This window comes from Marmota flaviventris, chromosome 5 (genome assembly GCF_047511675.1).
Source record: "Marmota flaviventris isolate mMarFla1 chromosome 5, mMarFla1.hap1, whole genome shotgun sequence".
Taxonomy (NCBI): Eukaryota; Metazoa; Chordata; class Mammalia; order Rodentia; family Sciuridae; genus Marmota; species Marmota flaviventris.
In genome coordinates, this window is record NC_092502.1 from 125306598 (window position 1) to 125330594 (window position 23997).

At 36.7% G+C, this 23997-nt stretch overlaps 1 protein-coding gene across 1 annotated transcript in view; it reads right to left on the reverse strand.

Annotated features, from left to right (window-relative positions):
* Positions 1 to 1315: 1315 nt before the first annotated feature.
* Itga2 (integrin subunit alpha 2) overlaps positions 1316 to 23997 on the reverse strand; it is a 96327-nt gene continuing 73645 nt past the window's right edge. Inside the window, exons 17-30 of the mRNA XM_027954420.2 lie at positions 21438 to 21589; positions 19225 to 19335; positions 18961 to 19043; positions 18400 to 18541; positions 17216 to 17308; positions 16578 to 16654; positions 16416 to 16499; positions 12465 to 12567; positions 11088 to 11198; positions 9999 to 10103; positions 8129 to 8242; positions 4906 to 4995; positions 2389 to 2505; positions 1316 to 1801 (exon numbers count right to left, since the gene is read on the reverse strand). Of these exons, the coding sequence (XP_027810221.2) occupies positions 1721 to 1801; positions 2389 to 2505; positions 4906 to 4995; positions 8129 to 8242; positions 9999 to 10103; positions 11088 to 11198; positions 12465 to 12567; positions 16416 to 16499; positions 16578 to 16654; positions 17216 to 17308; positions 18400 to 18541; positions 18961 to 19043; positions 19225 to 19335; positions 21438 to 21589 (1463 nt within the window). The 3' untranslated portion in view covers positions 1316 to 1720. The remainder of the gene's footprint in view (positions 1802 to 2388; positions 2506 to 4905; positions 4996 to 8128; positions 8243 to 9998; positions 10104 to 11087; positions 11199 to 12464; positions 12568 to 16415; positions 16500 to 16577; positions 16655 to 17215; positions 17309 to 18399; positions 18542 to 18960; positions 19044 to 19224; positions 19336 to 21437; positions 21590 to 23997) is intronic.

Sequence of the window (23997 nt, forward strand, 5' to 3'; positions counted from 1 at the left end):
CAAAATGTTGTTTTATTCTACCTTGTTTATACTGCCTGAAATTCCAACATTTAGAAATTTACTCAAGACTATTTTTCTTTCTTACTTAGCAATAAGCAAAAATAGTTCCCTGATGTTGAGCTTGTTCAGTAATTGACCCAGATGTGTAAACTGAACAAATGACTTTTTCTTGTTAACATGTGGTATGGAGCAGCTAACCAGGGCATGGGACATTTGGATGAAGGGTGAAGTAAGATGGATAACAACAATGGAAGAGGAAGGTAGCTGCAGGGGACCCGTACCAGACTGGGAATCAAAGGGTGGGGGAATGTTTCAGAAAGTGGGGAGGAAGGATGCTAAAGAAATTGCTCCTTTTTCAAAAATTCACTAGGTACTAACTGTTGTGCATCCTAAAAGAAAGGACATTTCCTCCTTCCTTTGGCACAGGCTGGGCCTCCAGCAGACAACGGTGTTACCAAACATTTGTTATTAAAAAAAAAAAAAAAAAAAAAAAAAAAGAGGAAGGAAGCCCAGTACCCACAATGCAACACTTCAATATAAAAAGTGAAAGACAAATTCTAAGTCTGAAACGTGGAGCTAGTGAGGTAAGAGTCATCTCCAGAGGCACTGTCAGGACCACTGCTCTCTAAGAGGATCATGGCCCCAGGACTACAGCTGGAGCTTGATGGACAGTTCCCCATGTCCCTCATATGCTCACACCATCCAGCCCAGGTTCAAACTTGGTCATTTTAATGTTTGTTTTTACAATTTAATAAATAATTCTTTTAATGATTGCAGAAAAGAAATTTGTAATATAATCATTTATATAAGCAAAGTTTTGTGCCTTGGCCTTTACACTGTTCCCTTCTCCAATTTAAATGGAGATTTTCTTTGTAGGAGGTATATTCTAAGCTTTTAGTTACTCAGCCATGTTTTGACAATTAAAGTGAGATAGGATTCTGAAGAGGCAGCTGGAGTCTGAGACTGGAAAGAACCAATGGCATAATTTACCGAGTTTATACAAATAAAATTATCACTTAAAAGTATCTTCTCTGGCAACTTTGGATGAGCAGCATAAATTGAAAAAAAACATGTTAGCTTTTTTGCCCTCTTGTTAACATGATAATTTCACACACACACACACACACACACACACACGTACACACATGGAAGTACCTAATATAATATATATTATATATAATATGTATAATATATTATACAGTATTATACATTATATAATAATATACAAAATTACGTGATATATAGATAATATATAATTATTATATATGATATAATCTTTGTATAATATATAATTATATATAATATATATACTGGGTACTTCCATTTTTAGGGTTGCTATTTAAATCAATCATTTTAAAGATAGCATTCCCCACCCCCCAAATTCTGAGAAAATATTAGAATTTATTTAAGACTTATCATGCCTGGAAGCATTTCATCATCTTTGTGACATAATACACATCAGAATGTAAACCCTGGACCAGCCAGTTTAAAGATTGCTTTTTTCTTCCCCATAGAAAATAAGTTTTTTACCCTTTATATCCCAAGCCCCCACCCACAATTTCTTCCTTTCAAACTGACCAGCAGTTTCTCTTCAAATATCAAGCTAGTTTACCTATTACATATTAAGAAACTCGGACTTAAGAAGAACCCCATTCACCATCACAGAAAACCCCAGCTGGGATGCCGCCAGTTCCCACTACAGAAGCATCTGCTGAGTGGTTCAGCTGTTGAGTTCTGTGGTCTCATCAATCTCATCTGGATTTTTGGCCATTTTTTCATATTTTCTTTTGAAGAAGCCAAGCTGTAAAGGCGACAACATAAAAATGTTACCATTCCTTGGGTATGATCATTATCCTGACTTGAATATTATACCATGAATATCCCATATAGTAACATCACACTGTACCCAATGAACATGCATAAGTAAAAAAATAATTTTTCCACCCATGGTTTATTTGGCATGGTACCTTTGGCCCCTAAGCTGCCCACTTCCTCTGAGGCACCTCTGGGAGTCCCCAAGGCTCTGGAGAGTGAAAGTGTAGAAAGCGTATTGCTGATCTGGTATCTCCCACCCCTTTAGTGAGGAAATTTAGTTCTTGACAGTTCAATTGAAGTATAAAGTTAAATTTCTCAGAGTAGACTTATTGAAGCTGAACAAAATTTCAGCACCCTGAATGAATGGAAGTTAAAAAAAAAAATAAGATCAGATTTTTCAAAGACCGAGTGAGAAACTGTAAACAGCCTTGCATTTCTTTTCCCCATGACAGAGGCAGTGCCATATAATGCTTAAAGTTGCTATTTTGTAAGGAAATTGAAGACAGAAAGCTTTAAGAGTCCTGTATTTTAACATATGATTTATTTTTATTTATTTATTTATTTATTTTTTACCTTCCACAAAACAGCAACCAGGGCCAACAGCAAAAGGATTCCGGCAATTATACTTCCTACTATAACTCCTGTGGGTACTTCAGCTTTCTCGTCAGGTTTTGTTATCATAAGTGGGATCTGTAAATACATGTTCACAATTGAGTATCCAATTTTAGCATTGAAAACAGGGAGATGGTCTAGTTCAATTCTGTAATCCTATAAATGAAGGTCCTCAGCTTTAGAAGTGACATGATGACATTCCTCAAGCAGTGTGTAGACAGTTTTTAGAGAAAAATCTGCAAAATCCAAATTATTCTAGTTTCTCTTTTTTGATTGCTTCAGTATTTTATGGTTGCATAATACATGACAATCTCAGATCTCTTAATGATTTATGAAACCAGAATTTCAGTTTCATTTAGTTTTCATTCCCACCAACTGAAAGCAGCCTTGGGCCAGGGAGTCAGAGAACGATCCATTGAGCTTTCCTGATTCAACAACAAGAAGTTGGCATCAGGTTTTTAAACTAATTGATTTCTCTTAAATCTCAGTCAAGGTTGGTGTCAGTTGTTGGAAGACAAGATATAATACCTCAGGGCTCAAGGTGACCTTGCAGTGATGAAATTGTCCTTGAGGGCATTTATGACTCTTTATGACCATTTTCCTGGCAATCTTTGTCATACTACATGGGAACAGCTGTCCTAAGAGTTTTATTGTAACACTTCATATTCTACTTCCTTTTAATTTTTTTAATGGATGATAGAATCAGCAATTTCCTTCACAAATATCCTTAGCTATGTTTTAGAGCAAAATAAAGGGGTATTATCTATTTACATCATAATATTAAGTTAAGGTGGCAGATGAGCTAGCTGCTCCTTGTCATGCAACTTAGGGGTTGGGCTAAACTGGAAACTGGCCTTGGTGACTGTATTTCTCCTCATTTGTGTCTTCAAAAGCTAAAATCAGGGTTTTTATTTTCACAAATTTATGAATAAAGTACCTAAAAATTCATATAGTACACAGCATAATCACAGTCATATGCCTACTTCTCTATTCCATAGTTCCCTAACCTGGGGCCCATGGATCTCTATTGATTCATGAGTGCAAAGCTGTGCGTTTTGGATTTTTATGTGGCCTGGGATTTAAATAAATATAATAGTCACTTATTTACCTAGAGGGATGTGTTGATTTATTATTTGGGCTTAAAACATTATTCCAAAATTATCCCATTATTGTTTGGATTCAAGAAAACTTTCGTAGACACATGTAAAAGTTGATCTCTGTTACTTATTAGTGCTGCTGGGGGGAAACCAAGAAAGGGGAAACTAATACGTTCATAAAAGTTGTTAATTTGAACTTTCAATTAATATGCTTAAGTCTGCTTTCTAAAACACAAAGACTTCAGCAGAGTTTTACATATTGTTTGAACATTGCATTTTTCTAAAGTGAGCTTTTAAGAAAAATCTATAGTACTTTCCCCCTAAGCTAAGTTCATAGCAGTCTGAATCTGAAGTCTGCATTTCCTTTGGCTCTGTTTCTAATTTTCCATGCCTGGCCTCTGAAAAGAAGGTGTGGACTTTCACTGAAGTTCCTAAGTCAGTGGCAAAAAGCATCCTCTATTGTGTGGAATCATTTCCCCTGGGACAAGAGTGCCACAGCAGTGTTGTGAGCTCTATCTCAGGCATTGAGAGGCCCAGAGTTCACGGGCCATTGGTTTTTTCACCAGTCTGTGGGCTGAAGCAATGGACCCAGGCCAGCCATCCAGCTGCCTTGGGGGCAAAGTTGTGATCTGGCTTCCAACTCCTAACAAAAGCTTTGGGAAGAAAATGCTCAGGGTTCTGCCAGAAGATTAGCTGAACATAAAAATCTTACTATATCTAAAAATGGCATATGCTAACCAGAGTTTCAGTGCAGAGGAGAGTTATCCATGCCAGCTCTTGGAACAGAGAACCTTTGTTTTCTGTGGAAATGCATTTCTCTGAAGAATCATTTTTATCAAGGGGAACATTTATAGTTTTCTAGAATGTAAGACTATGAATGGACATGCCACACAGTGACAGTGTCTGGTTGTATTAAATACTATTTTAAAAAGTCTTCTAATAAATACCTTATTTAGTAGCTATGTTTCAACAGTTCTCTATAAGAAGTATTCCAAAATACAATTTATGATTTAATAAGCATGACTTGGATTATATGACCTAAGGTCTAGATGGTTTTGTGTAAACATAGGAGAAAGGAAAACTGGTATTGCTGATGTGGGCATAGAGAAAGGATAGCGTGATATCCCAAATAAGATGAGCACCCATTTGTGCCTTTCTGTGGATCATCACTTCTAGGAAACCCAGCCTTGCCAACATGGGCGCCTGGAGGAGGAAATGTATATCTCTGAAATTTAGCCAACACCTTTTCTAAAGCTCAACATAATAATCATCAGACTCAGAGTTTCAGTAAGATACCTCCATATGCACATGGATAAGAAGAATGAATATTCTGCACTTTTAGAAATAGGTTGCCAACCATGGGGAGGGGTGCGGTGCTTACCGTGACAGTGTTTTCTTCGATCACATATATCTGAGGGTTATGGGTGTCAATTTCTGCAGCTGCTGTCAGCTGTACTGTCTGGAAAGTCGACTGTAAGATAGAAAAAGGAAAATATTTTATCCTAACAGCAGTAAATGCAGAAAACTTGGCATGTTTATTATTTGTTTATTTGCCGGTAGAAAGTGACAAGAGCGAATGTCAATTATGAAGACTCAAGAATGTTTGTGTGCTTGAATGGGCCTTATGTAATGGGATTGCTCATTAGGAGTTGGTGGGCAACTTTGCAAATGTTGGTTGATTGGGCCTTGCCACCACAAATTAAACCCAATCATGGTGGGTAGGACCAGACAGAAGCCAGTTAAAACATCTCCCTATGTGATTTGAACGTGAAAATGGTTGAAAAGCCAGGATTTACAATACATGTTTTTAATATGTCAAGAAATAAAGTTAATGAAAATTAATAAAAATTTAATGAAACTTGGGACATGAGAGAAAATTACAAATAGTCTTTTTATGTATGTACCTGAGCAAGTCACATAATGGAATGAAAAGCCAACATTTATAAGAGAAGAGAATTTTCCTTTTGGGTGCACCTGTAAAATAATGCTGTCTCAAAGTACACTTGAACTTAACCATGCATGTCAGCAGCAGATAACTTGATCTTTTGGCATATTACATAACGTAAGGAACAATTTCAGGTTTCGTAATCTAAGTGTTTCTATCAAACAATACTAGATATTAGGTAGGCATATAGGAAGGACATATATTTTATGCTCAAGTTACTAGAAACCTCCTTATATGAAATAACTTTATATTCATTCTCCAATCTAGTCAAACAAAAATTTATTCTTCATTAGAAATGTTATTGATGTGTTCTCACTATACTGCAAAATTTGGGCATGACACTTCATATGAAATAGAGTACAATGCTCAGATTTTAGAGCTGTTTTCACATGCTCTGGCTACTAGGACTCAGTTTTTCTGGTTACTAGGGCACAAGATTCAACATACTCCATGAGGTAATTTGTTAAACTATCTCTAGGAGCCAGAAAGAGGGAACATAATTCCAAAAAGTGAGCAATTTATTTCCTTTCCACTGGCTCGGTCTTTGGTTCTTCTTAATTTTCTCAAGATGGAAGATTGCATCAGAAGTTAATCCTGATCACTGGTCTCTTAAACATATGTTATAGGGGAAATATTGAGTATTGATAATAGTTTACGTTTTAAAAAAAAGTAGCAGTTACGTGAATGCTAGTTGAATAGTCGCTGTGAAGCAGAAATAATTTTTCTTGCAACTCTGAGACATCTGCGTTTTCAAAGCAGGCCCCTCTTACAGGAACACAATTTCCTGGAAGAGTAACAACTATAAGCAGGCACACTTGCACATCTGGGAAAGGGAAGCAGCACACCTGCCAGCAAGCATTAAGGCCTTTTCTTACAATGGCGGCCTGTGCTCCCATCAGCTTGGAAGCCTGAGCAACCACTTCATGACAAATTACTTGACATGTAAAGTTGACTTGCACTACATCAGGAAAAAAAGGTGGCAAGAGAAGGCAGTGCGTTAATGTGCTCTAATAGAGGAAATGAGGTCTACATTTCAGACTGGATCTCTCAGGTGGCCTGAGAGACATCCACTTTGCTGTTGAAATAGCTGAAAACAGGGTACAGAATAAACATTTGACCTTTCATGAAAGAGGGATACGAGTGGGAATTGACATAGAATACCTCTCCAGGGTATTTTCTCAGTTCAGCCGTCATAACCATGTTGCAGAAGAATAAATAATATACTTTCTAAGAAATTTGCTCCCAGAAGTGAAACTACTGTTTCTGAAAACTGTTGGGAAGGTACTTAAACAAAACAAAACAAAACCTCATAGTTAAAATGGTGTAGCTTTAAACAAACTCAAGAAAAACCAAACACTTTTTACAGTACTGGCGTGACTGCATTTGGATATCCAAAAGCCACTTTTCCTTCCCAGTTGGCAAGGTTTGCTTTGAAACATCTGTTCCTCAAATCCAAGGAGCCAAGGACCTACTGGTAAACTGAGCATCAAACTGCCCCAGCTAGAAGGTGGTGCAGCTAACAGCTTATGTTGCATCTCAGGGGACTTAGAACTTCCCCAAGGGCTTTGAAGCAAATGCAGATAACAAGAAAACACATAAGAGCAAGCAAAAAGAAAACCAAACTCCTCATTTCCCCACTCCCCAACTCTGTATTTTCCCTAACATTTCAGTATTCCTTTTTATATTATGTCTCTGTATGAAAATATTTGCTTATATTTGATTCCAGACACAAGTTAGAAGAGCTCAGTTGTCTGATCTTTTACACAAAACTCCACATCAGGAAGTGGGGATTATTGAAGAGTCCATGACAGGGTGAAAAAACAGAGAGTGGAGTCTGGTTGGAAGCACTTTGGGAACTGATTTATTTGTTAAAAAAAAAAAAAGTACAGTGAGACCCACACAGGCCCCAGGAGGTTTCATACTAATTTATATTTTGTCAACTCAATCAGGGCCATGGTTGGCAAAAGGAATGGCTAGATACTCCAGCAGTCAGATTTAAGGAAGCCTGTTCATACTTATATTTTAATGCTACATTGAAATTTTGGCTACCCCAAACCATGCTGGAACACTGCTAAGTAGACTCATACCTGCCTTAGGGGAAAATGACACTGACATTGGGCACATTCTTTGAATTTTTCTTGGAGATTGAAATGACTTAAAAAGTTGTGTGGTCATTGGGCTCTCTTACCAGAGGAAGAGTCAAATAGGATAGCAGATATTACCTGCTCTCATATGGGAAGACAGACCTTTATGCTGGATTCATCTATGAATGATTTAAGACCAAATAGTTAAGGGTTCAAGGAGACAGACAGGGTCTCATGCATCTTGATATGGGTGTGGTGAAGGAGACTGGGAAGATGGAAATGTAGGAACACATGAGGAAGGAGACAATGCACATGTTATCTTTACCCAGGGCAACAAGACCTCATTCCTGTAGGTATCATAGGTAGGCATGGAGTCCATGAAGCAGAACATTGCATGAGCTCCCAGATCATTCTGAGGCACAGCCAGATTGGGGGAGCACTGGCAAGGTATGGGACCTTACTTCCTCTCAGAGTAAAGTGGCTATCATAAACCTGAATCAACCTAATAGCTCCTTGATAATGAAGCCTATGTTTCCTTGTTATTTATGAACCCAATGGGTAATATTGATACTTACTGCTGCAAAAGTCCTGTTCCAAATTCTGGTAGACACGTTAATGAAATATTCTCCTTTCATGTGAAGGTCTTTCAGCCAGCAGGTGACATTACTACAGGAGGCAGTTCTGCAGTTCTTTCAGGTTGGAGTCAATAGCAAAAGAAAAGAGAGTGTTAATACAGGTGAAAAAAAGAATAAATGCCAAAATTATACAAAGATAGATGAAACCCAGTGCTGGGAAGGATCTAGGGAAATAAACAATCTCATGAGTTATTAGTACTTGGAACTCTTCTTCAAGGGATTTTTTTTAACTAGGTCTCAAAATGTAAAAATTGCATACCCTTTGTGTCCAGCCATTTCCTATTTATACAGATAGCCTCAGGAGATAAGAAAAAGTGTGTGGATTTAAAGTACACCAACCCTGTCTATTGTACCACTAGATCTGAGAGTAAAAACAATGACAATGACAACAACAACAACAACAAATCCAACTTGTTTATCAATAATGTACTAGCTAAGTAAATTATTGAACATAAACAAATTTTACTATAATTTAGGCATTAATCCTAATAATGAAAATGAATTTATTCGATTTTTAAATTTGGAAAGAATTGAAGTTTTTTAATTTGAAAGAATCAATGATTGTCAAGGTTTGAGAGAGAGGGAAGAATACAGAGCTCAGAGGATTTTTTTTTTTTTTGGTAGTGAAACTTCTCTGTATGACACTATAATCATGAATACATGTCATTATACATCTGTCAAAATCCACACTATGGATTTTGACAATGGCAGTAGTGAACCCTGATGTGGAATATGGATTTGGGGTGATAATGATGAGTCAGTGTAGGTTCACTAATTGTAACAAATATACCACTTGGGTTCTGGATTTCAATGGTGGAGGAGGCCATGAGAATGTGGGGATGGGGCATATAGGAAAGTTCAGTAGATTTCAATTAGTTTTGCTGTGAATCTCAAACTACCTTAAAACATTAAAAAAAAAAAACAATTATGAGGGGTCTGGGGATGTAGCTGTGTGGTAGACCACTTGACGAGCATGCAGGAGGCCCTGGGCTCTATCCTCAGTACCAAACACACACACACACACACACACACACACACACATACACACACACATACACATACACACATACACACACACCCATAAACAGTTATGACATATTGGTATATGTCAGAGGTCAAAAGGTAGCAATGGCATTTAAGTAACAACACACACAAATCTGTATGTGGTCTAGTGCTCATTAAGAGACAAAATTTCATTCTCCCTTATTTTCCATCCTTCACAAAATAAAACAACTGCAATAAAGAAAACCAGGAGAATTTCAATATTATTCAGACTGGAGAGATGTGGTTTGTTCAGGGTTTATTGTTCACTAAATGTTTGCTTATTTGAATGCTTAATATATGCCAAGCACAATGCTAGACTAATCTCTTTCCAAAAGATAAAGGCATAGGTTGGGAGTAGAAGATGAAGTTCTGAAAAACAAAGAGGGTAGCAAACTTAGAAGAAGCTCAATGAAAGACATCAGTGACTATGTGGAAAGGGATCAAGGACACCACCTATAGAGGACACACCCAACTCTTGCAGCTCTTTGCAACTTTCCCAAAGTGTGCCGCACAGAGACACAATGGTCACAAGTGTCCTTTTGATGTCAGGAGCCCTGGATGTGCATTCTGTAAGTAATGGCCTAATTAATAATTCCAATAACCTCTCTTTGAGAATGTACTGTCTAAACCCCTACTCTCGCAAGCCACTGAAGGCAAAATGAGGATGATCTAAGATATGAACTGGTGGAGAAGGGAGGTGCCGAGATGCCAGGCAAAGCAAACACTGAATCACTGCAGCAAACTCCCCTGGGGTCCCTGTCCTCACCAACTCTTTAGTGTGCCGGAAATTTTCACTCTTGAAGGACACAGATGAAGAAGTCTGTCCTAGTTTGAGAGGATTTATTTCTGCTTTACAGCTGATGTCACCAGCCTACAAGGAAGAACACCAAATCAGATTTAGGAAGCAAAATGGTTGATGATGTTCCTTTCAACATGTTGGGATGTCCTGCTGGGGAGGGTGGTTAGGCTCCTTGCAGCTGTGCTTACCTGGCCGAACTTCTGGTGGCCACTAAAGTAAAACCACAGTATCCAAATCCTCTGAGGTGACTTGATGAGGTGGTCTAGGTTCTTATAGCCTGCTCTGGTTTAGAGGTGGTTTGTCCCCCAAAGTTCATGTAATTAACTTGATCCCCAGGGTAGCAGTGTTCATTGAGGACAGCACCTTTAGGAGTTGGGACCCAGCAGGAGGCCCTAAATGGGGTTGTGTCCTCAGAAGCAATTGTGGAACTCCAGTCCCTGTCTAGTTTCCTGTTTGACTATGTTCTCCCCACCCCTCTCTCTGCCTCCTAGCATTCACCATGAGGTTCTCGAATGATGCTGGTATCATACCCTTGAGTCTCCAGAACTGTAGGTTCAATAAATCTCTTCTCTTTATAAAAGCTACCTAGCCTTAGGTATTTGGTTGTAGTACTGCCAAATGGGGTAATACATAGGTCATAAGTGATGAGATAAATTTGGAATATAAATATATTGCAAATGATTTAATTCAGGGTTCTTGTCTGTGGAACATTTTAGATTTTTAGGTCCTATAGTCTCCCATGCACAGTGTAGGAAGAACAAAACTGTAAAACCAGCTAAGTGCCTGGTCCAAAGAGAGCCAACGTCAAGGTGTTTTGCTAGAGCAGTGCCTCTTGGCCCAGGCTACACGGGAGAACCACCGAGAAACTTTCAGAAAAAAACCCACTAATGTTAGAGAGCTATCTTTATGAAATTAACTGCTAAGTAATTGGCCCCTGGGATACAGAGAGGTTATTCTTTGTTTCTCATCTACAAAATGTCAGACAGCTGCCCAGAACTCCTGGGTTATTTCCATCTTAAAAGTGCACATTTTTATAGGCTATGTTGTGGTCCTTACCCGGTCTACGTGCACCCCAGTCAGGTACATCAATGGATTCTTTTCTTTGGTGTACTGAGGGATATGAATGATTACAGATGCCATGCTCACTGGAATACTTCCTGTTGTTACCTACATAGGGAAGAAAACACTCCTGTCATGACATGATTCATGTACACAAGGGAAATTATCAATAATCTCTGTGTTGATGGAGGACAACTATAATATAGTAAGCAACTGCAACAGAGTAGCAGAATTTCCGGTAAGGAAGCTCCTTATGCTACAGTTTTCTCATATGTGAAATAAAGATAATCAGAAACACCATGGGCATGCGGTGGTATACCGTCTGTTCTCATCGGTGGGGTTTCTGTTCTAGGTGGACAGTGCTTATGTCTTATTGGTTCTATAATTTAAAAAATAAAATCCCTAGGAATAATAACAGTACCAATCTCATAATTATCTGGAAATTAAACATGGTAACGTGTATATTTAAAACAATACTATGGCTGATACTCAGTACACTATGAATGCTATTTTATTTTTACTATGAACTGATTAAATTTCCAACAAAACATGGCTACCGAATACCATCCATATTTTATAAATTCCAGTATCTGTATAACAAATCAAGATTCTTTTATAGATTGTTTTTGAAGTCACAAAACTTGATAGTTGCAGCCATGTCATAGACTAGAAGGAAATGTACAAAAAATAAAATGGTACTGACTCAGGATGGAGGATGGATGCTTTTCTACTTTCCAAAATTTCTCCCATGTAATAACACTATTATGAAAGCCATTTTTTTCACAATTTAATTTCTTTTCATAAGACTGATCATAGTCTTTAGAATATAATTGCTTGTTCATAAACATTACAATTTAACTCAAAAATGTTTTTAGATACTACCAGGTATGACTGTACAAAACCCATACTTGTAAGCTTCTAAAACAGAAGTGGTCTCCAAGAATAAGCTGGCAACATCATTCTATTATGAGGATGTTTGCCACAGTAATATCCTATTGATTTCCATTGAATATTTGCCTTGAAGATATATCATTATCTCTTACCCACTTCATATAACTAAACACAAAGACTTGTTTACATATCTGTTGTTTATCCCAGTAGCTCTCAAAGTATATACAACCTGGACTAACAGCATCAGAATCACCTGGGAACTTGTCAAAAATACACATTTTTAGGCCACCCCCAGACTTACTGACTCAGAAATTCTGGGAATGAAGCCTGTTTTAACAAACCCTCCAGGTAAACCTAATGCATGCTCAAGTTTGAGAACCAGGGGGGTATTTCAACGTCATTTCCTTTTCTTCTCTTCCAAGACTCATCCCCGCCACCCCATGCCTTTTCCTGATTTACCAACCTTATGATAGGCTTACCAACCTTAAGAGAAAAGATGAATTTTGGACCAATATCTTCAAAATTGTGCACGATAGAAGGAACATTCACATCTGAGTAAACTTCATAAAAATTTATGTTGGTGGATCTATTGAATAACATTTATAAAGTCAGTATTTTTAGTTTTGATATTGTCTTGAAGCATCATATTTAAGTTTTTTTGTAGCTTATATTACAAGTAAAACAGTTTACTTTTAGTTACAAAAGCAGTAAAATGATTATTCCACATTCAGATTGATTGCTTTTGCTTCCACATATGAGCTAGAACATGGGGACCTTGTCTTTCTATGTCTGACTGGAGGCTGGGAAAATCTGAGGTGGGAGAGAATAGAAGGAGGTTGGATAAAGGGCACTAAAACACAGCAGAGAGAAGGAACAAGTTCTAGTGTTCTGCAGCACAGTGGGGTGGCTATTGTCTACAATGACTATTATATGTTTTATGAATAACTAGAAAAAACGAGCTTAAAACCTCCAAAACTAAGTAATGATAAGGATGAAAAAATGATAATTAGCCTGACTTGATAAGTGCACAAAGCATATGTGTATTGAAATATACTATACCCCATAAATACAGGTATAATTATTTCATGTCAATAAAAAACTTTAAAAAATTGAAGGATGTAGAAATGTCAATCACTCATGATTTTATCATTGCATATTATATACATGTGTTGAATTATCACTCTGTAATCCATACATACCATACAATTACAATTATAATAAAATTTCTAAAAGTATTAATGATAATAAATGCTTATGATATTATGGTCCAATGTGTATTTCTAAGACTAAAACAAATTCTTTTTTTTTAAAAAAAAAAGTCTCTTCATTGTCTTTCTGCTGAGATTCTGTTACATGCTTATCACTTGTCAAGTTTCTAAAGTAAGTACAGTTTTACTTTAGAATGGATCCTTGAACTGTTCTTAAGGTGACTGTTGACAGTTATGTTAATATATGTTAGTATCATCCTTGTTGATTGCATGAATGTATTTATAAGCCAGGGTTTTTTCATCTGGATGGCAGGAATACAGTAATGGGGTATTGGGTATTAGCTCCTGCATTATTCGTTACTGGGAGCCTATGAAACAGGACATAAATTTTCTTTATTAATTCTTCTTCCTATTCATCTCTAGTTCCAAGCCAACTCTAATGGTTCAGGTCTAAATTGGGGTGGATCAAATCAGTTTTCACCAGTAGTGGAATCACTTTCAAGATGGATGACCCAGAGATTTTATTAGACTAGACTAGAGATATTGGACTGATCTTGATTTTTTTTGCTTAGGATTGCCAACTAACAGCTGCAAGCATAGTGGAGTCTAGGTCAGAGGAAACCCAGGGGAGCACTCAGACTGGAATGAAACTTGACATCTCCCATCTTCGTGCTTATTTCTGGGTCTCTAAGGCTGGCTTCCAGCCAGGGCAACTTCTTCAGGTTGCAGAATATGAAGGAGCAGGTGGCAGGAGAAGGAGTCTGGAAAGCACTATGCAGATCCTCTCCTTTTGTTTCCAATGGATAGTTTATCTTAATTATAGGATGTTGATTCCATTTTCTAAAAAAAAAAAAATTGGGCTGGATATTTTCTGAGACAGAATTTTTTTTTTTTTTAGTTTCTCTACTGAAACTTTGTGTTTCTCTTTTTTATGCCTTAGAAAACACTTTTCCAAAAATCTCAGAAGGAAAATATGTCATAGGAAGATTTAAATAGATGTGGTATTTGTCAAGGTTTATATATATGAGGGGAAACAATGATTGGTGAGCCTTACATGGAAAATGGGAAAAGTGACAAGGATTTGAAACAGAAAGGCTGGCTATGTGTATATAGATTATTCTCTTTGCCTTTTTGAAGATGTTTGTGTGAGCTCCTAAACAGGGCCAATTTATAAATTGATTAATATGCTCAGCTTTTTGAATTTTAAAGAGATCTTACACGTGCCCATTCGTTACTTGTTTTTCCTAAGTTACTTAAATGTTGATTAATATATTTATAGCAGCATTTAGCTATGCTCAGAGGGATCTTGTTCCAAAAATAATTCTAATATCACCACCTATTTTCATCCATCATATTTATAAAATATAACTATATATTTAAACAGTATTAGAGTGGTTGCTATCTACTGGAATGTAGATAAACAAACTCTACCTAGGAGCTCTTCCAAATTACACCTGTGAGTCTCCTACAGAGTGCCACTGAGGAGAGAGGGAAGGTGTACTTCATATTTCATTGTATATCTTCCTGTAATATTTAGATTTTTCTATAGACATTTAATGTTTTTATTTCTAGAAAACATCTGGATAATTTTTTTTGTGTTGTAGGATTAGGATCCACTTTAACTTTTGTTCTTTATAATTCTCCACATTAAGCTTTTAGCTATACATTTATTGGGATGTAATGGAATCCGAATCACCAACATAAAAATACATAGCTGTCAATTAGTAAAAGTGAAGTCCCATTTCAATGTTATATTTATTTCATGTTAAAATATCTGAAAAAAAATTGGCTATGGGTAGAATGGAATGACCAAAAGTCTTTATTAACAATAAGTATGTAGAAGAAAGAATCAATGTAGGGGAGAAGAAAAATATTCAGACAATGTGCCAATACTGATCTCTGTGGCTGCATTTGTCTTCAATATCTTATTTTAAGAACTGTGAGTCTTTGAAATTTGTCATTATTGATTAATTCTTCAGGGATGGATGACTTGGACTGAATTTAGTCTCCACTCATGTGTATTCGCGATTCACTTGATACAGAAGCATTCTTTTCATCTTTGCTCATGCATCTCAAGCTCCAGACAGGATGACGTATTTTCCTTTTTGTTTTTGCTTAGTGATTTATTAGATAATCTGCATATTCCATGCTTTTAGGGGCTGGGGTGATGAGCTAGAGAAACTGTTGTCACTGGACTTCTTGGGGAAACACTGCCTCGTGTTTTTCCTGGGTCACTTGGTCTGTGCTTCACTGGGCAGAGAAGTCTGATTGCAGGCTTAGAGGTGGGCATCCCTCTGGCTCAGGCCTCTAAAACACTGACCTCAGATGATCTGTTCTGTGAACCAGACTCACTTCTGAGTGAGTTAAAGTGCTGTCAACCTATTTTTACCTGTGAGATTTGTATATTACTCACTTTCAAAGACAGCTGTTCCTCTGAACAATTCAAGATAGTTATAACTTTTAACCACTGCTCTCAAGTTTTCTTGCTTTGGGAAGGCAAGAAAAGGAACAAAAGCATTTCTTCATGAATGGCTTCCTTTGGAAAATCCCTCATTTCCTCCTGGTTGGAAGAAAACCCTAATCTCTTTTGTCAGGAATTTTCCATTCATGGGCTGGGGATATAGCTCCTTTGGTAGAGTGTTTGCCTCGCATGCGCAAGGCCCTGGGTTCAATCCCCAACACCAACACACACATTAAAAAAAAAAAAAAAAAAAAAGGAATTTTCCACTCAGAAGCTGGACTTGGCCTAGTTTCCATTTCTGAATTTGTTGTGACTTCCCAAGTACAAAGCATAGGTTTGGGGGCTTCAGTGTTCAGAAGCAGGGATATAACTTGACTTCTCATGAGCAAATTAGGAAGTAGGCAGCGAGAAGAAACTTCTGGCAGCTCTCAGGGCCCTTAAGAGTCTGTTTCAATGCCTTGGTAAGGTTTGTACTCCCTCTGAGGGCCTGCAGGGGAGTTTCTCTATGGCATGTGGCAAAAGCTTTGTCCTCTGCCTTCCTGTGCTGCTCTGAGTCAATAAACCCAAAGAATCACTTAAAGTTTTCCTAGGCACCAATTTGTCTATGGACTTCTGTTTTAGTTGACAAGGGGGAAACTATGTCTCATAACTAATTCTTTAGTTAAGACTGAGCATACAGATAGCTTCTCTAGTCATGAGCCAAGTGTGTTAAAAACCAGGGGGTGCCAATGACAACAGGCTATCTACCCATATACTCTTACGTACCTGGTTAAGTGAATTTCAGCATCATACAGGAGAGGAATTTTGAGGTTGACTGAGTTATCTGCATTGTTTGCTTCCTGGCTTTCACTATTGGAACAAACATGAAGAAATCACTCAAAAAGAACTATCCTAAAAACCATTCATCTTCAATTCATTATGTTTTACCTTAAGGCTTGGAAACTTATAGATGCCTGATTCCGAAGGTTTTGAAGGTCAAAGTCGAAGTTAATAGTAAAAGTCACCTACACACAAAATTAAAATTGATCAATCTATGATGCTTTATACACAGGAAAAAAATGTTCCTCATAAAGTAAACTCATTCCAGTTTGATTCTGAATTTTATACACCTTAAGCTTTTACATTTGTAGAATATTTTTAGTTGACCTTGCTTTAACCTGCTTACTTTAGAATTGGGAGAGCTTAAATTTCAACTGACATAGAAGTAATCCAGCCTCATATACTTGTCTGAATTGCAAATCTTTGGGCAAACATGAAACTTGTTTTTAAACACCAGGTGATCTCTGTGACTCTGACTTCAATGCTTTGACCTATATTGATCAACATATTCAGACAAAAAGCACTTTTGATATAGTGTGTGTATTTTTACATGTAGAAAAATCTCTCATTTATTAATAATTTAAAGAAAAAATCAGCTATTAAGAAACTTTTCTAAGCATGAATCCTGGTTATTTTGTGATGCTTATCAAATGATAATATCTAATAAAGAAGATGTTATGTTGGTGAATTGACATGAATGCTGAGGTATGCCTGGAATGGATTTGAGGATGACATGCAAGTTGTACCTGTTGTTCCCTCTTCAAAGCAGGGTAGCCCACATCACAGGAAAGAAACTTCTGAGATGAACCAACTTCACATGTTACTTCTGTACCATCAGCCTGAACAAGACCAGGGGAATAACAACAATCAATTACTTGATAATGTGTGTGTGTGTACATACATATTGAAAAATGTACAGGTACATTTTAGCAGTAAGATTGGTTTACATTCATACAGATTATTGTCACTAAAGACTTGAAAACCTTATACTGTGCAATTAACTAATATACTATTTTTACTGCTAACTCTAAGATATATCTGGACAAAGCAAAGAATAGATTAAAAGTTGGATTTTCCCTCTAAGAAGGAAATCAGTTATTATATTTTGGAAGCACAAAAGGCTTTAATCCAATATTCAGATATCTTTAGTCATATCATTCTCTTAATATTTTTGAAATTTATATTTTCAAGAGAAAAATATTTGTTGTTATTTATCCATGTTTTTAATCCATCAAATATTCTTTTTAAATTTTTCCTTATTTCATTTTGTTTTTAAAGTAAAATGTTGCTATTTGGCACAGAACATTAAATGCTAAGGTCAGAATAAGCTAAGAACTCTAAATCTATTGTGAGTTCACATTAACTTTAAATTGGATGAACCATTTTTTAAACCTTTAATCAAGTAGCTCCCTCGGAAAACAGCTTTTCCTTCTTTGCTTTGCATGGCTTAAGGGCAGAGGAGGGACCAAGGGGCCCTCATGGTCAAGGCAGTCCTGGTTTAGTGATCAGGTCCACTTGATTGCCTGGCTTTGCTGGAATGCATCATGTTGGCAGTAACAGGACCTGGGGTTGCAAAGCCCTGGCTAAGCCATGCGTCTCAGATGCCTCACAGCAAGTGCAGGACATCTGTGCAGGACCACAGCAATCTCATCACACAGATGGCTCGGGAAGAGTTACAGGAGTGTCTGGCTACTGTTGCCAAGTGTCGGGGTAAAGGAAAAAGTGACCGGAGCTGCAAAGCAGAATTGGCTCTAGATATAGAGCCAGACAGCTCTCCTGTGGCTTAACCAGTTAGAAGCCATAGTTCAGGACTGATCACGCCCAGGGGAACAGGGCTTCTTTAGACTATTTAGAGGATGCGGGAGGTTTGAGTACAAGGAAGACAGTTAAAGCAAGTGCGAAACACAGTGCTCAGGGTGTCCTCACATACCGGCATGGAGAATGAAGCAAAAAACAAGTTTTCTGAAAAATTAGCAACAATTCCAGTGTTGTAGGCACTTTCCTTTTTGTTTTTCAGTGTTACTGAAAATGTTAACCTTTTATTTTGATTGTTGACAATAAAGGATTGTTCTCTATTAAAAATCAAGAGAAGAAAAAGAAAAAGAAAAAAAGGCATTAAAAATAAAAAAGACAAATATTCATAAACTTCATACATTTAAGAAATAAACTCTATTTGGAAAGTGAGAAAATTGCTTAATAATAATAAATTATCTTCACATAAAAGTGCTACTATGCATAGGTAAATGCTACGAGACTTTTTTTGTTGTTGCTTTTAATTACATGGCAGGGACAACTATCCAAATACCAAGAATTTTGTATTTCTTATGCTCTATTCTTTTGTGAATGATAGAAATTATAATTTAGTCTTTACTAGTGTGAATTTTTTTTTTTGGTAAAAAAAAAGCAACCTCTATAAACATTGATTTGAATGAAACAATCAACTGTGTCTTTCATTTACACATTTTATACTGAGCGTTAAAATAGAACATACTGAACAGCTGGTAGTTGTTGGACATCTAGAACCAGATCAGAGATGCAAAGTCCATCGTCACCACAATCTTTATAGAAAGGGATCTGAAAAAAAAAGGTATATATGTATATCTATGTGTGTGTGTTTGTATATATATAACTTGAAGCATTTTTTTTTAGAAAATTAAGACATTAAGACTTTGTCCTGGGTATTTTTAAACACTACTGCAGTGACTGTGAACCTTTGTTAGTCAATCTCAATGGAGAAAGGGCATGTGGCACTTACACTGAAGACCTTGACTGTGTCAGAATAGGCTTCCAGGGCAGGGCTAGTGCCAGCATTTTCTAGACTGATATCCACACGCAGATCCAAAGAATTTACAACATCAGAGGGTTTCTATCACAGAACACACACACACCACAGAGTCAGCATGTTAAGGCACAGCAGGTTTAAAACAAGAAAATGACTTCAAATGTGTTTACGATTAAGAATCAGCACTTGATTATGTAGTATAGCATATGCTTGTTTTGAATGATCAGGTTCTGCTTCCTCTTTTCCATCCTACTTCTGCTGTCAGCCTCCATACTACTAGGAAACCTAAAGATTCTTGATTACAGTAAAAATCTAAAGCAGCAATTCTTAGTTGAATTCATCAATAATCTCATTATATATGCATAAGTCATTATAACATGAAAATCTTCCAATGACTTCTAAATCAGTACCTTGCTTTTGAGCTGATGTCTATGTCCTTCTCATTCTTATTTTCAAGACTAAAGAGTCCCCAGGTATCCAGATCAAACCTCTGGAAGGGCTTATTATGACCCAGCTCATAGATGGCTATTAAGGAGGGGGCAAGAATACTTCCTTCCTTGGTCAGAATCTAAGCCTTCTCTATAAAACCAGATAAAGATTCCTATGTCCAAAGTCAAGCTCTTTAGCCTCTGGCCCGAGCTGACTTTTAGGAACTCTGTTGTTGCTTGTACATGAAGATGATGTACATGTGACTGGATACTTATTAAAGTCAGCCTTGTACACACACTCTGCTTTGCTTCTGTATACAGAGTAGAGGATTTGCAGCATTACAGGAGGCTTGGGTCCCTTCCAGTTTTGAGGCTTCTTGTCTGATGAAACATGTAAAATGCCAAAACAGTTGCAAAACTCATCTAGCAATCCTCTTACAAATCTTTTCCAGTTCTTGTCAAGAAAGAATTATGTGTATACAAATGAAAACAATCCTAAGAATCTAATTTCCCTTCTCCCCAGACACAGTATGTTCATTGTCGTTGAGTGCATTTCACCAGCAGGACTTATTCTCAAGTCTTTGAGTCCTTTCTGGGATCCTGATACGAGGACAGCTTGACTCTGAGCTTCCTCAGTCAGCAGCAGGCTTGGTATATTGGGTGGTCTCATGTGGTATTGATGTCAAACAGTAAATAGGTCTTTTTTTTTTTCTTCAAGAAAAACAGCTTGGCTGTCTTCATCTCCCCACAATGGATTACATGTATAATTTGAATCACTAGTTGATACCAGATAGGAGAGAATGGAAGTCAGCTTTTGTTTTCTTTAAAAAATCTGTATAATTAGGATTTCAACAGCAACAACAAAATCCAGGCCTTCAAAGACAAGAAACTTTAAAATGAAATAATAACTTAAACAAGTCGACTGCACTTCATTCATCTAACCATGAAGTTGATGTCTTCCCAAATATCATGCTTGGCTTTTCTTGAAGTGTGATCTCTATACCATCCATCCACATTGGGAATAGCCGGCATGTCCCTTAAATCAGCATAATCTTTGCCCCTTCAAACCCAATTTATGGTGTTGGGAACCCAGAATGTGGATTTAATATGAGTTTCCTTGGCAATTCTTAGGTGCCTTAACCTCTGAGAACTGTGTTTAGGATAGAATACTTAAGCAGTTCTTTCTAAAGTGGGTTCCTGAGTAAATCACGCTTTCAAATGTCATTATGTAGTTGCTAAGGGGAGATGTTTCATAAAATATATAAAATAAATTTCCTCTTGGAAATTTTCTCCTGAGAAGCATTTTTCCTACCTGGGAGTTTTTCAAGAACCCTGAGAACTATATTAATTATGGCACAAGATTAGAACATGTAATCTTTAACTTACCATCGTTCTCCTATCAATAGTGGAAACACAATTAGAATTGGAATTTCAGTAGTTTAAAATGAATAAAATTTTCCCCAATGGGAAAATATGAAAATAAAATTTTTTGTCCACTGTAAATTTGCAATATTGAACATTAAAGAAAGTACTGTCTTTAATTTCTTTAAGAATCTTATTTTTAACCCTTTTAGTAATAATCCCAAATAAAATTTAATGCCACTAATTTATATAATAATAAAATGTGACCATAAGTATAAAGATAAAGGAAATATGCTTCCTGTTCATAGAATTAGACAAGAAAGGAAATAATTAGGAGGGCAAGCATTTTCTAACACAAATTTCCATTTTAGAACTTTTGTGACCATGAGGCCTCACCTGTATAAGAATGATGTACTCAGAGCAACTCTGTGCTTGATTTACTACCATATTCTTCTGCAAGCACCTTTCATTATTTTCTTTAAATAAACCTCTGGAGGTTACTCTGGATGAATATCTATCTGCATCAAGTGTGATGTTATACTTAATAGCTGTGATAAAAATCATAAAGAAATGTTATTACAAATAAACTTCTAAGGAAAAAAAGTCTTGCATTGTTTTTTCATATTACACAAAGTCTCTGTAAGTTCCAGAAAATAAAGAAATAGTCTTTACACTGGTAGATTATGAACTAAGGGTAGCACAATATGATTTTTTAATTCTAGCTCTGATAACTGACTTTGGATACAAAGAAATGTTATTCAGACAAATGTGGCTGGGAGCTGTGGAAAGAACATTGGACTTGCCACTGGGAAATCGACAGATAAACCTGGTCCAATTGCTCACTGCCTCCTGCCTCGGCTTCTTTCTCCATAACATGGAGACAGGGAAAACAAAGGGACAGTTATTGAATGCCTACAGTTAAACACATTCTCATGTTACCTTATACAAGCTTTACAATAAATCTGGGAAGTGGATATTGTTATTTTAGTTTTGAGATAATGATATAGAATCAGTGAGATAAAATAATTCACTTACACAGCTAAGACTTGGTAAGAAATAACACTTGGGTATTTTTGAAATAAATTCTGTGTTCTTTCTGTTTCTCTGCCATTTTAAGGGACAAATGTCCCCTTAAGGACTAACTAAGGTCCTCTGGAAGAATGCGTACAGTGCCAGCATGTTCTACACTCTTTCATGGGGAAAAGACATGCCACACTGCCACAATCAGGTTCAAGTCAGACTTGGTTTAAATTCTAATTCCATAGTCTCTGTGCTCTGTCACTTTGGGCAACTTAATCTCTTTGAACCTCTGCTTCTTCAGCTATCAAATAAAGATAATCATATAATCTCAGTGAATTAAAAATGAAAAAAAACACTGTATAAGAAAATTGATGATGGTACCAAGTGTCTAAACTATCAGAACTATTACTTTCAACTAAAGTCCACTGTTGGAAATTTAGAGTGAGTATCTCGTGCTATTCATAGATTATCAACTATTTTATTTGGGTTTACTCTATCAGATTTTATTTCTTTCAGTATTTTATGCATTATTGTCAATAGATTACTTTAAAAGACACATAAAGATTTAATGCTTTGAATATACTCCCTAAAGCATTAAATCTTTATGTGTCTTTTAAAGTTATCTATTGACAATACTGAATAATTTTTTCTTGCTCTAATTACTTAATGAGACCAAAAATATGGCTAAAATACATACACACACACACACACAAATTAACTAAAAATAAGCAGTGAAAATTAAAAAAAGAATTGTGGGTGGCTGGGGTTGTGGCTCAGTGGTGGAGCACTTGCCTAGCACATGTGAGGCACTGGATTCAATCTTCAGCTCCAAAAAAATTAAATAAATAAATAAATAAAGGTATTGTGTCAATCTACAACAAAAAAATTTATATTAAAAAAAAAGAATGGTGGGGAGATCACTGTAGTTAGGATAAAGTTTGTACATGTTATAATACTTTTCATTTTTTAAAGCAAATGGGTGAAACTGATATACAGTCTCATACTGGAACATATGCCCAATGTAATAAATAATATAAACCATATGCTTTATAATTCACTTTCCACAATTAAGAGGATGGGATTCTTGCCTTATACACTATTATTGACAAGCAATTAAGTGAGAGAAGATGATGACTGGCTTATCAGTGTGAACCTGGGGAATCAAGGTGAAAGATTCAAAGGAAATGGTGAATGACAGCATGAAAGCCAGGGACCCTCAGCAGCCAATCAATGGCCCAGGAAATTCTCTGACAGTGGAATTTCTGATGTGAGTCAATAGAAAAGATGAAATATGGTCAAAATGTGGAAGATGCTTGAGGCACATTTTTGCTTTAGGCAGGAAAGATGAGCAGCCAGGTATTCCTGTTAACTAACGTGTCTTCCAATTTAATGGTTTAGGCAGACTAGTAACAATGTTCATAGAGTAGTGATCTGTGATATAATTATCATGGCTACTCAGATGGACGTGTGCTCCAAGGCAGGTCTGTGAGCTATGCAGCTCAAAGTCGGGTCAATGTTTGAACACCTGAAAAGAAAACTTCCAGATGGATATGAAGTCTTGCATTGTTTTGTCATATTACACAAAGTCTAAGTTCCAGAAAATAAAGAAGTAGTCTTTACACTGGTAGATTATGAACTAAGGGTAGTGAAAGTTGTGCCACATATGAATCTAATGTTGGCTTTGTATTCTGGCCTTATTTATTTCTTGGTTCATATTATGGCAAACAACCTGACTGATTATTTTCAGGCTTTAAGTTAGTTTATTTGTTGTCCACTTAATTAAATATCTGTAGGAACTACAGGTTCTGAAGTGTAGAGCCAGAATCTGATGGAAGGGGGTTTAGAACCCATGAAATAGCAGGGTGGTTTTAAGTGTTAAATTGCATGCTGTCTACAGAAGGTGCTGAGATAAAAGATGGAGGTGAGATGGAGTGGT